Source organism: Petaurus breviceps, unplaced genomic scaffold (assembly GCF_028583685.1).
Source record: "Petaurus breviceps papuanus isolate PSGF00001 unplaced genomic scaffold, PetGlider_PUasm1.0 90845, whole genome shotgun sequence".
NCBI lineage: Eukaryota > Metazoa > Chordata > Mammalia > Diprotodontia > Petauridae > Petaurus > Petaurus breviceps.
The window spans coordinates 4,971,088-4,983,997 of record NW_027187359.1 but is presented as its reverse complement, the minus strand read 5'-3'; the positions used below and the strand labels follow the sequence as shown (position 1 = coordinate 4,983,997).

The 12,910-nt window shown below is 43.1% G+C and overlaps 1 protein-coding gene across 1 annotated transcript in view; it reads right to left on the bottom strand.

Annotated features, from left to right (window-relative positions):
• The window catches only part of EFR3B (EFR3 homolog B), a 128,567-nt gene extending 120,248 nt beyond the window's left edge, over window positions 1-8,319 (bottom strand). The window contains exon 1 of the mRNA XM_069071990.1: window positions 8,108-8,319. Coding sequence (XP_068928091.1) covers window positions 8,108-8,114 — 7 coding nt within the window. The 5' untranslated portion in view covers window positions 8,115-8,319. The remainder of the gene's footprint in view (window positions 1-8,107) is intronic.
• Window positions 8,320-12,910: the final 4,591 nt, after the last annotated feature.

Genomic DNA, 12,910 nt, shown 5'->3' with positions numbered 1-12,910 from the left:
ACTGTGAATTGATTCAATTATTTTAGAAAACAATGTGGAATTACATGATAAGTTACAAAAATGCTCATGTCCTTTGATCCAGGACTCCCATTTTTTAGGTTTCTATCTTAGGGATATTAGCAAAAAGAAGATGGGACCCATTTGTTCAAGAATATTCATAGCAGCACTATTGGTAATAGCAAAGAAAAATCTGGAAACAACCTATATGCCCAATGATTGGGAATGACTAAATCAGTTAAATCACCACATGAAGGTGATAGAACGCATTATACCATAAAGAGTGATAAATGCAGTGAATACAAAAGCATACTGAAAGACTTATGAAGTGATGGCAGGAGAACCAAAACAGCAATTCACACCCCATCCTCTTAGCACTCTTGACTAATTCCACCAGGATTCAGACACTGGAACAGTTCAATTTTCCTGCTCTTCTCCAGTCTCTCCCCCTCCACACACATACCATTCAGTACCACTGCTAGCCCTAAGGGTTTTGTATGTATGGAATAATGAAAGGACATCAGTGATATGCTGTGAAGAATATGGTCTTCAAAAATTCAACAGGCATTATTAACTGAAGATAGCTTTCTGTAGAGCACTGGGTAAGGCCCTAAGAGAGATACAGGTACCTGCCCTCATGAAGCTAACAGTCTCTTGGGGATCACAGCTAACTCTATGTTATGAATATCAGAGACATGACATAAAGCTATATAAAGTCCATGGAGGAAGACTGCTCTCAGCAGAGGAAAATAAGGAGGACTCCATGGAAAAAGTAACAATTGAGTTGGGCTTTAAAGAATGGGTAAGAAGTCAACGGAAAAAGATGAGGTGAGAGAAATATCAAAGGGAACACTATGAGCAAAGGTATGGAAATTGTCAGATACAGTCGAGTTCAGGTGACAGATGTAGTCAAGTTTACCTGGACCTCAGAGTCCACAGAGAAGACTAATAGGTGGATCTGAAAAGGTTAAGGAAGGTGGCTCTATATTACAGAGGACTTTGAATGCCATACAAGGACTTTTAAATTTTGCTCAGTGGGCAACAGGGAGAAACTGAAAATGTTTTAGCAGAGGAATGGAAAGCGCACAGGCTCTAGAGTCAGAGGAAGCCAGATTTGATTTCCTTTCATTTGATCTCAGAGGGCTGAACCAGGAAATGGGTGGAAGTTGCAAAGAGGAAGCCAGATTTAGATTTGATATCAGGAAAAACTTCCGAACAATTAGTGCTGTCCAAAAATGAAACAGGCTGCTTCAGGAAGTAGGAGGCTCCCCATCCTTAAAGATTTTCAAGTAGAGGTCAGATGACCATTTGTTGAGTTTATTCTATAGCAAGGATTCTTTTCATGTATGGATTGGACTAGATGGCCATTGGAGCCTTTCCAATTCTCAGATTCTATGACTCTCTCACCTGATTGGTTGGTTCAAATTCCACCAATAATGCATACCAACTCTCTGAACATAAGCAGTCACTTAACTTTCATGAGAGTTGTCTTTCATCATCTGTAAAATGTAATTAACAAGATGGAGGACAAGTTATTTTCTCTGATCTCAGCTTCTCAAACCTTTCCAAAACAGAAATGATACACCAAAAGGTAAAGAAACTTCAGCTATCTCCATGATTTAGGACATCCAGAATGGAAAAGAAGATAACAGAAATGAAGGAGGGGTGAACAAATGCAGCAGCCAAGGACAGCAACAGCAACAGAGTGACAGCAGAGAGAACATTAAGAGACTTCTCTCTAAATGGACAATAAGAAGTCAGCTGGAGGTAGCAGTGAAGAGGAAGGCCTCGGGCACTATAGACAGAACCTAGCACCATCCAGCCTAGAAGAAAGAAATGGGACAATGATGTTTGGGAGACATTGCTGAGCAGTGGGGGAAAAACCCTGGATTTAAAGTCAAAGAACCTTCATTCAAGTCCCAGCTCTGCCACTTTCTCCTTAAATGACCTTGGGAAAATCACTTCTTTACCTCTCTGGGCCTCAGTTTCTTCAACTATAAAATAAGGAATTGAACTAGATGGTCTCTCATATCCTATATTTTTTGACATCATATGTCTTATTTTTCTTTGCAGAATTTTATTTTTTGTTACATTTTAAGTTCTAAGCTGTCTCTCTCCCTCCCTTTCCACCCCACAGTAGAGAAGGGCCACTATTTGACATATGTGTGTATGTATACATATGTATATGCATACATATGTAAAACCATACTATGAATATATGTAAAATCATACTATGCATATATGTAAAACCATACTATGCATATATAAAACCATACTATGAATATATATAAAACTGTACTCTGTATATATGTATGTGAAACCACATTATGCATATATAAAAAACCATACTCTGCTTATATATGTAAAATCATACTATACATAAATATGTAAAACCATACTATGCATAAATATATAAAACCATACTATACATATATATATATAGTGTGTGTGTATAAAACATAAAACCATTTTATGCATATATATAGTGTGTGTGAGTTTGTGTGTGTGTATAAAATGTAAAACCATACTATGCATACTTCTATTTATCAGTTCTTTCTCTGAAAGTGGATAGCGACTTCCTTCAGAGGTCCTTTGTGGCTGATTTGAATATTCATAATACTCAGAATAGCTTAGTAGTTCACAGTTATTCTTCAAACAATATTGCTGTTACTGTATACAACCTTCTCTTGGTTTCATGTCCTTTCTAAATCCACATACCTATAAAGTATGGAAAAGAAACTTGGTCATGGTCTTCTTTGATAAAATGAAAGGATTTTGGATTCAGAGGCCTCTCAGGTCCCTTCTAGCTCTATATCTATGTTCCTGTGACATGCCCAGATCTATTCATAAGGAAAATTAATCTGGCAGTATGATAAAGAATGTGCTGGAAAAAGGAGAGAATGGAGGTGGGATGAAATGGGGCTATTGCAAGTGTCCTGGTGGAGAACAAGTAAGGAAAATATCAGGGTGGGAGAAATGGGAATAGAGAAGATGGGATAGATAAAGCAATATAGTGGAGATATGATTGATAAGACTTGAATAGTATGAGGAGTTAGGAGGAGGAAAGAGTCAAAGCTAACACCAAGTTTTCAAACACAAGTGAGTAGTGAGGCCATTGAAAGAAAGAGTGAAGGCAGCTGGAAGAGCAGGTTTAAGAAAATGAGTTTGGTTTTCAACATGTTGCATTTGAGGTACTGGTAAGTAACCAGGAGATAGAAGTTTAGAGAACAAAAGAGAAGTCAAGGCTGAAGCTATTGGATTTGAGAGTTATATGAAAAGGGGTATTCATTAAAGCCCTGAGAGTAAATGGATGTGCCAAGTTTCCCAATAAACAAGCATTTATGAAGGTCCTACCACAGTGCTAGGCACTGTCTTAGGTATTGGGGATACCAAGGCAAAATAACTGAAATGGTCCCTTCCCTTAAGGGACTTACAGTCTATCAAGGGAGACAACACATATGTATGCTGTTTTTCAGTTGTGTTCTACTCTGTGACTCTATTTGGGGTTTTCTTGGCAGAGATACTAGAGTGGTTTGCCATTACCTTCTCTAGCTCATTTGACAAATGAAGAAACTGAGGAAGACAAGGTTAAGTGACTTGCCCAGGGTCACACAGCTACTAAGTGTCTGAGGACAGATTTAAACTCAGGAAGACTTATCTTCCTGACTTCAAGCCCAGCACTCTATCCACTGTGCCACCTAGCTGCCCACATGTACAAGTATATAGAGAATATATACACAATGAATATAAGACAATTTTTGTGGGGAATGTACAAGCAACTGGGGGGGGGGGACAGAAAAAGTTTTATGCAGAAGATGTCTCTTCAGTTAAGGAGGGACTATAATCTAGGCATGGGGACAATCAGTGCCAAGGTACTCCAAAGGAGAGAGTGCAAAAGAAAACAAATTTAAGGTCAGAATCTTGAGGAAGCTGATCCTGTATCATTTTCATGGTCACTGTCACATCATCTTGCGGCAAAGATGCCCTAAAACTTTTGCCTCTATTAAATGTTTTATTAATTGTCACTGTCTGGTGCTAAGAATACCCCTTAGGGTGTATTCATGACTCAATAAGCCATTCCTGATGGAAATCTACAAACCTCTCTTCTTCCAAGAGGCAGCAGGTACTCTCCAAAGAAGAGCAAATAGGAAGTGAGGAGACCTGGCTTTGACAGCCGCCTGACCTTGGGCAAGTCACAACTTCTCTGGGCCTCAGTGTCCTCATCTGTAAAATAAGGTTAGACTAGGTGATCTCTAAGGTTCCTATGAGCTCTAAGATTCTATTTTCTACCACGCCCTGCATTACTCTTTCCCCATCCCCCACTGCCACTTTCTGCCAATCACTACATTCCCAAGAGCCAAAATTATCACATGAAACTTTTATTTTTTAAAGGAAAATACTAGAAATCTAGAAGAATGTTCTTTGGATATAAGATTAACTCCATCTCATGATTCAGAGCTGAAAGAACCTTGAAAATTATTTTACCCCAGTTCTTTCATTTTGTAAATCAAAAAGAGTCTTGATTTAGAACCAGAGGGGGCCTTAAAGGTCACCTAATCCAAGCCCCTCCTTTTACAGATGAGGAAACTGAGGCCAAAGTAGGTTAAGTGATTTAACTAAGGTCACACAGTTAATTAGCAGTGGAGTCATTATTAGACCCCAAATCTTCTGTTCCTTAGTCTAATACCTTTTCCACAAAACTATTCTAAATCTGAAATTCAAGCAAGATGCATATAACATTCACCTCCCAAAGGATGTGCAAGCAGGAGTTTTGCTAGTCTGACTCCTTCCCCATTAAAAGTACCATAAGATGGCCCTCTCAAGCCTTTTCTTTATCCTTATCTTTTAAAAAATAATCTTTGGGTACAAATATCATTTCTGTTTGCAGCTGGGGAAGCAGGCTAATAGCAGGGAGATGAGACACTTGGTAGCAGCTCCCAAAATAGAACCCAGACATCTCGGCTCCTAAGTTGCCCCCACTTCTCTACTCTTCTACCCTCATCTCTTGTCTTGCTTCAAGCTGTAAAGATGCAGAAAGAAACCCAGGAGCTCTGGGTCCTGACCCCTCCTTGAACAGTTATCCTCTCCCTGGGCTGAACAATGGGACTTTATTCAGGTCCCCCAATCCTGCTCCAGTGGGACCTTGCCCTGGCTGTTTTCCCATTGCAGGTGTCCTGCAGTCACATGCCCTCCCTCAAAAAAGCTGCAGTTTTGGACTACTCTGCAGAACAGCTAGGGGATGGAGGGGAAAAGAAAAAGACTCGTGGAAAGAAAACATAGGGCTTGTTAGACCACACAACAGCTGTTGTTCACCTTTCAGGCTCTCTCTTCACTGATTAGCAGCTCAGAAAAATCTAGTATGTCATAGGTCAAATAGCCCAGCTTAGGTCATCCAAGACCAAAATAGCAAAGAGTGGGTAGGTGGGGGAAATGATGGAGAGGAACCTTCTAGGATTCGGTCAAAGCTCAGAAATGCAGGTAAGGAAGGGAGGCATGTTAAAGCTGGGGAGGAGGGGGGACCAGGTTATCTTCTAAGTGGAGTCTCTTCTCTTCCCACTAAGACAGTTTCGCCTCTTAACCTCTAGCTCTAATTCAGCAGGAGCTGCCTGGGTATTCCACCTGGTTCCTCAGATCAGACAGTTAGGACCAAAAGGAATCTCAGAATCTTATTCAACACCCCCTCCCCATTTTACAAATGAGGGAAATGAGGTGCAAGGGTGCAAAGTAATTACCTCAAGGTCACATAGTAACAGCCAGAATTTGAACTCAGGTCCTCTGATTCTAGTCTAGCACACTTTCCACTGTATTACCCTGCTGTGGATCCTGAGGTCCCCAACCAAATTTATAACTCACAGTCAGTTCCCAGAGGGAAAGAAAGCAGAAACGACAATGAGACCTTAGAGATCAATTAGAAGAGAAATCTGCTCTTCTCCAAGGACCCAGTCCCTAGGCTCAGTTTCTACTTTCAGAGAAAGACGATGAATGATATAACCATTCTTCCACCTCCCACATCTTAAGCTACCAGTCATCACAATCTCCCCAGGGCAGCTCTTAGTCAAAGGGTGGTTTTCCTAATACCTGATGTCCATTTTGTTCGAGGAACCTGGTCCTTAGGCTGTCCTGGATCTCTGAAGGATAACAGTAACAAAAACAGCAGCTAACATTAACGTCTATCTTTAAGGTTTGCAAAAGTGTTTTACATATTTACAGACATCCCTCATTTTGGTCTTCATAACAGCTCTACAAAGTAGGTGGTGTATTGTACCCACTTTACAGATAAGGTAACTGAGGCTCAGAGAGGTTAAGTGATTTGCCACGATTATATAGTGCATCAAAGTCAAAGGTGATATTCTAACTTCTCAATCCTTCTGATCTCTAGTCCAGGATTCTTTCCTCAAAACCCTATTGCCCCCTTCCAATGCTCTACTTAGTGGAGCATCACTGTCATCATGGAACCCAGAGAGGTTTGTTTACTTGACAAGCAGGATCTCCAGCAAAGCCAGAAGACCTGCTGGTAGGCTACAAAGCCCAGCAACGGCAGGTGTGAAATCAGCTGTTGAACATAAGTTGTGGGGGCGGGGAGGGTTCGGGAAGCTCAGGCTAGAAGCTGGGTCAAATAAGCAATAGGCTGAAGCAAGCCTTGAAGCGAGTCCTCCCCTCAGCTTCTCCCCCCAATTTTCACCAGCTGATGATAGATTTTAGGAAAGAACCTTAAAAGTTCTCAAACCCTTTCATTTTTACAGACGAAAAAACTGAGGCTTGGGATAGGACATGACTTGCCCAAGGTCACAATAGTAGAACTGAGATTTGAACCCAGGTCGTCTCAATTCAGTGCTTCTTCCGCAACACCATGCTGATCTGAAAAGACATGGAGTCTTGAACCCTTGGAGAGATGAAATAAAGCCCAGGCAGCAGTAAAATAAGATCCAAGCACTAGGAAATTCACCAGAGCTCAGTATCATTACCCCTGCCAGAACCCAGCTTCCACTTCCTGGTCTTACGTTACCAAGGCAGTAAGGAAAGGGACAGATAGTCATGACCCTCTTCCCTGAGGGATAATAATAGTCTCCACTAACTGCCAGCCCTGCTTTAGTCAGCCTAGACGCTGCAAATTCAGTCACACCACTACCTATACAAGGCATTTCTTCTCTGCTCAGCTTTCCTAACAATAGCTGGCATTTATATAGTGCTTTAAGGTTTGCAAAGTACTTTATAGACATTCTCTCATCTGATCCAAAGTGCTTTACATATATCACTTTATTTGCTACTTCTAACATCCCTTGAGGCAAGCACTATTAATCCCATTTTTTGGAGAAGGAAACTGAGGCTCAGTTAAAGTTGAGATAGAAAGGACCTTCTAGTTCATCTAGTTCCAACCCCCTTTATTTTGCAATTGAGGAAACTGAAGCCCAGAGAGGTTAAGTAACTTGCCAAGGTCACCTAGGTCGGCAAAAGTAGCAGAGTCAGAATTCCCACCCAAGGTCCTTTAACCCCAAATCTTTAACACCAAATTCTTTCCACTGCACCATTCCGGGTCAACCCCAAGTGTCAAAGGTGCGATTTGAAGCCTAGCCTCCCTAGATTCAAGTCGATGTCTAGGGTCTAACCACCACGCCACGCTGCCCCATAGAAACCTGCTACATACGAAAATTCCAGCTCTCGACAATGGAACTAGCCGTGGCTATCCCTCAGAGGTCAGGGCCAACAGAGTCCTTAGCTGGCCCACCCCAGAGCATCTCCAAACAATAGGCAACCGCGCCCACGACAGAGGGACCCAGAGACGCCCCTCGAAGTGTCCGTACCTTCCCCCTTCCCCCTCTCTTCGCTAGCTTTGTCTCCAGCTCCTTAGGGGCGCCCCTACACAGCATCACCGACAAACACGAACAGGATTCCAGGCTGGCCAGCGAGCCCTCGCCCATTTCCTTCAGGGCTTAGATAGTGGGGGGGAAGAGTGATTCATTCACTTCCCCCCACGCGGCTCTCGGCTGCTGGAAGTTTGCTAAGACTCTAGCTGGTTGGGGTTGGGGGCTGGTCGGGGGTGCTGAACCTGGGGGTCTGGAGGCTGATCTTCCTCCTCCTATCTCTCGGGCTCCGCTTGGCCAGTTCTTACCGTACATTTCCAGTTCTGACTCCGGCTCGTTCCCTCCCAGGCGGTCCGGCAGTGTCTGCAGGGCAGTTCTTAGACCAGCGCCTCCCGCAGCCTCTGCCTTTCATTCGCCGAGCAACCGAGGGATGGCGGCGGCAGCGGCCAAGGAGCGCAAGAGGCAGCGGGAGAAGAAATGAATAGGGAAGCGAGAGGCCATTCAGCAGACTACCGCCCCCCCCCCCCACTCCCCCCTCCCAGCCTCTTTCAGGAAAGGGCTGGAGGAGGAGGTGGAGAAAGGGAGGAGGCTATGCTAATCTAGACCCACCCCTTCTCCCGGCTCAGCCTCTGGGAGTCGTCTCCAATTCCCACCCCACCCCCTTCTTGCTCACCCTCAGGCTCTTGCCTGGAAACCAAAGCCCCCAAGATTTCCCTTTTTTCTAAGGCTGGTGCACTAAGGTCTCTCGGCTGCAGATTCTCCAGACGTCAAGCTGAGTTTGACAAGTAGAAAGGGCCAGAAAGGGAGGTTTATTCTCGGTGCCCCGATGCCAGCTCTGGGCATCGCCCTTGAATTGTCTTCTTCCCCACTGGGGTGTTCAGGCTCTAGCAAGGTCAGGAGCCACGGAAACACCCGCACCCACCCAAATACACTCAAAAGCCCGGGCACGCGCGCGGCCTCCCTCCCACCAAGTGTCAATGAGAAATAGGAGGGGAGACTGGGAAACTGGAGGTATAGTTCCGAAGACTGCCCTAGGAGAAAGCAGCCCCAGGGGTTGGGTTCACTGTGCCAGCTGGGCAGTGGGGAAAGAATTGGAGGAACTGTTCTCAACCAGATTCTCTTCCAAACCATTGCACCAGCCGTTCTGCCTGATCAAGATGAGTATTGCTGCATTGGGACACAGGCTACTGACTAACCCCTCCCTTACTCAGAAACTCAGCTCTATCTCCAGGTGCTAGCCTTGCAATCCCGTGCTGATCTGGGTGCCACCAAGCATCTTCCATGCTCACTGCACCAAATACTGCAGAAAATCCTTCTTCACTGCACCAACGACTGCTGAAAATCTTTGCCATCCTCCTCCCAAATTCTGAAGATGGCCCTTTCTCTTTTACCCCATGGCGGAGAGGGGCACAGCTCTTTCTGCTCCTGTTAGTCTACTCCTACAAGTTCTGAGATAGAAGGACTTTAAAGGTCACTTAGTTCAACCCTTTTGTTTCACGGATCAGGAATGGAAAATCTGGAAATCAAATAAGAAAATATATGTAGAGCTTTATTTAAAGGTGAGCTATTGTTAATAATAGTAAAAAATCCAATTCAGCAAGCCTTTGCTCGGCACTATGTGGATTCCTAGGCCCTCAGCAATACCTTTCAAAGATGAAATCACATCATTTCTGACCTTTAGTGTACATTTAATGGAGAAGATGAAATATTTAGAACCATAACACAAATGAGGAGGTAATAATTTCAAAGAAGAGATCCAAAGTATTGTGAGAGATTCAAGAAGAGAAAGATCACTTCCAGCTGGTGGAATCAAGGAAGGCTTCATGGAGGAGGTGACTCTTCATGACCCCATTGGGGGTTTTCTTGGCAAAGATTCTGGAATGGTTTGCCATTTCCTTTTCCAGCTCATTTGACAGATGAGGAAACCAGGCAAACAGGGTTCAGTGACTTGCCCAGGGTCACACAGCCAGTAAGTATCTAAGGATATATTTGAACTTGGGAAGATGAATCTTCCTGACTCCAGGTTGGCCCTCTATCCACCATGCCACTTAGCTGCCTCAGGAAAGAGCCCTTAGAACCAGGAAGAAACCAGAAGCAAGTCATCCCTCCAATGGCTAATTCAAACCAAGATTAAGCCCACCTTCTGCTTTCCTAAATTTGTTAGATTTCTAATTCAGATGTCTCAACAGAAAGAAATCAAAGAGGTAATTTCTGACACAAATTTTGTTTTCTCAATTATACAACATTGTTTTAAACCCCAGCTCAAGCTTCGCAACTTCTTTTTTGGTCTGTTTTAGTCACCATAGGCTTACAGGAAATATTTCTTCCAGGATGAGACATTAGCTTTGATAGAAAACAGCCAGGTAGCTTAATAAATATAGCATGGGATCCAGAGGCAGGCAGATCTGAATTCAAATTTGGCCTCAGACACTTCCTAGCTGTGTGACCCTGGGCAAGTCACTTAATTCGTGTGCCTCAGTTTCTTCAATGATAAAATAGAGATAATAATAGCACTTACTCTCACAGTTGTTGTGAGGATCAAATAAGATAATTTTTGTAAAAAGCACTTGGCATAATGCTTGGCACATAGCAGGTGCTGCATACTTAATTCCATTCCACTCTGATACTATGTGATCTTAGGAAAATGACAGTCTCCATGTGCCTCAGACCAGAGGTTCAGCCTCGATGTGCCACAAAGATCAAGTGAAATAAATTTAGGTCAAGTAAAAAGAAGTACCATTTTATACAGCAGGTAGAAAATTTTAGCAACACTGACCCAATCCAATAGGATACAGACCGAAAATGTTAATAGGTTAAAAAACATAGATAAATTTATGGGTGACAGACTTCTAAGGAGCTACTGAAGGAAACTAGAACATTTGAAGACATTTACAGGGCTAAATGAAGCCACTCATCTGTGATCCCACTGCCTTCAGGATTCCAGCTTCCTGGTTTAGTCCTCAGTCTACCCTCTCATCTCCAGTCTCTGAGCCTCTGTAGGCAGCCCAACATCCTTGGAATGCTCTCCTTTCTCATCCGTGCCCTTGGAATCTCCCCTCAATTAACAACCATCTACTTCAAGAGGCCTTTTCTGGCCTCAGTTATTGCTTTCTTCTTCCTCTGTTTTGTGTAGATTTCCTATTTACTTGTGTGTATTTTGGCCCAGTAGAATGGAAGCTCTTTGAAAACAGGGACTGTTTCCTTTTTGTGTTTGTAAACCCAGCTGAGAGACAGTGTAGCACAATGCGACTGCCCTAAGCCTCAGAGTCCAGGAAGACCTCTGTTCAGTTTTACCACCTATAACACTTTCTGGATGTAAGACCCTGAGCAAATCTCTTCAGTTTTCAGTCCAGCCCTCACCTATGAGACTATGAATTGCAGGACTATTGTTAACTATCAGTAGAGAGAGATGTTTACTGCATCAAGGAATTCAAATACACACAAACACACACACACACACACACACACACAGAGTCTCCAGTGTCTGACACAAAGAAGGCACCTAATAAATTCTTGTTAAATTGTTACATAACACAAATGTTTTGTCCTTTGGTTAAAAAAACCAGGTGTCCTGACCCTCCAATCTCACATAGCCCCATCAGTTAAAAATTCACTCTCTTAGGTTCCTCAGCTCAGACCTGTTCAGTATATGTTACAGGCACTAACCTAGCCAAAATAACTTTAGAGTTAACTCCTTTCCCCTCCTACCTCCACCTCCCTGAACTGAGGTGGGTGGCATGCCAAGGGAGATAGCTTCAGAGAACACATATTTGGGTCTGGGGAAAATACCTGCTCAGTTGTTCTATCAGCAATGGCACCAGAGATAGACCTCAAGATTCTCAACTCTAAGCTAAGTGGCTTCGACCCCAAGACTCTCCCTTAAAGCAAATTCACTACCATGACCTATTTCTCAGATGCCACAGGGGAGGAACAACCCATAAAAATTATACTAAAGCACAGGGGCAGGTATCCTAGTACTGGGACATGTGGTGTCTCTCCCCACCCTTCCACCCCCAATTGTGACCAAGTGGAGGTAATATTTGATTGGACCAGTAGGGAGTGATTCTCTTCATCCAAAGGTAATGCTTATGGTTTAGTTTCTCTTAGGTACCAGGGAACACAGGCCCAGAGTCACAATTGCCCTCCCACCCCCAACCCTGGCCTGGTACTGCCACAAGAGGCTATATTGATGTCTGTCCAAGAATAGATGCATAAAACAGGCTGCCTTTGACCCCAGGGCTGGTTTCCTTGTCAACATGCCTCTAAACTAGCTTCCCTTCCCTCCCCTAAATACTACCCTGGCCCAACAGTTCACAGGCTGATTAAAAGGATCATGCTAATTTCCCCCTGGCACTTTCTTCCTGTGGTGAAATTCAGTCTCAGGACATTGACTTTTTTTTTTCATTGAAGGAAAGGTGGGATAAGACAGTGTAGCACAATGAGCAATGAAACTTTGCCTTACAGGGTCTGGGCTGAAGGCTTAACTCTTCTACTTACAGGTGTCATCTGTGTGACCTTGGGCAAGTCATTCATCCATCAAATTAAAGGGCTGGTTGAATCTAATGGCTTCTAAGAGCCCTTCTATCTGTACATGCATGAATTTGAAATCCTGTGAAATTATCAAAGGGGTTTGCTTCCTTTTATTGTAAATTTTTCATTTATTCATTTAGTTTTGATCCAGACCTGTGATTCCATTGGCCTAGAGCAATGTTATCCAACATGAATAGAAATTAGGGCCACTAATGTGACATAAGGATCCCTGCTGTCTGCATATTGATTTAATTTTAAAATGTAATATTATCTAGGTGGTACAGAGAGTCACGCCTGGAATCAGGAAGCCTCATCTTACTGAGTTCAAATCCAATCTCAGACTCTTAGTAGCTGTGTGACCCTGGGCAAGTCACTCAACCCTGTTTGCCTCAGTTTCCTCATCTATAAAATAGCTGGAGAAGGAAATGACAAACCACTCCAATATTTTTTTTTTGCCAAGAAAACCCCAAATGAGGTCACAAATACCCAGGCATGACTAAAAAATTTACTGAACAACAATAACAAATGTTATCTATGTTTTGTTGTATTTTTATCTACTTTGTTAAATATTTCCCAATTAC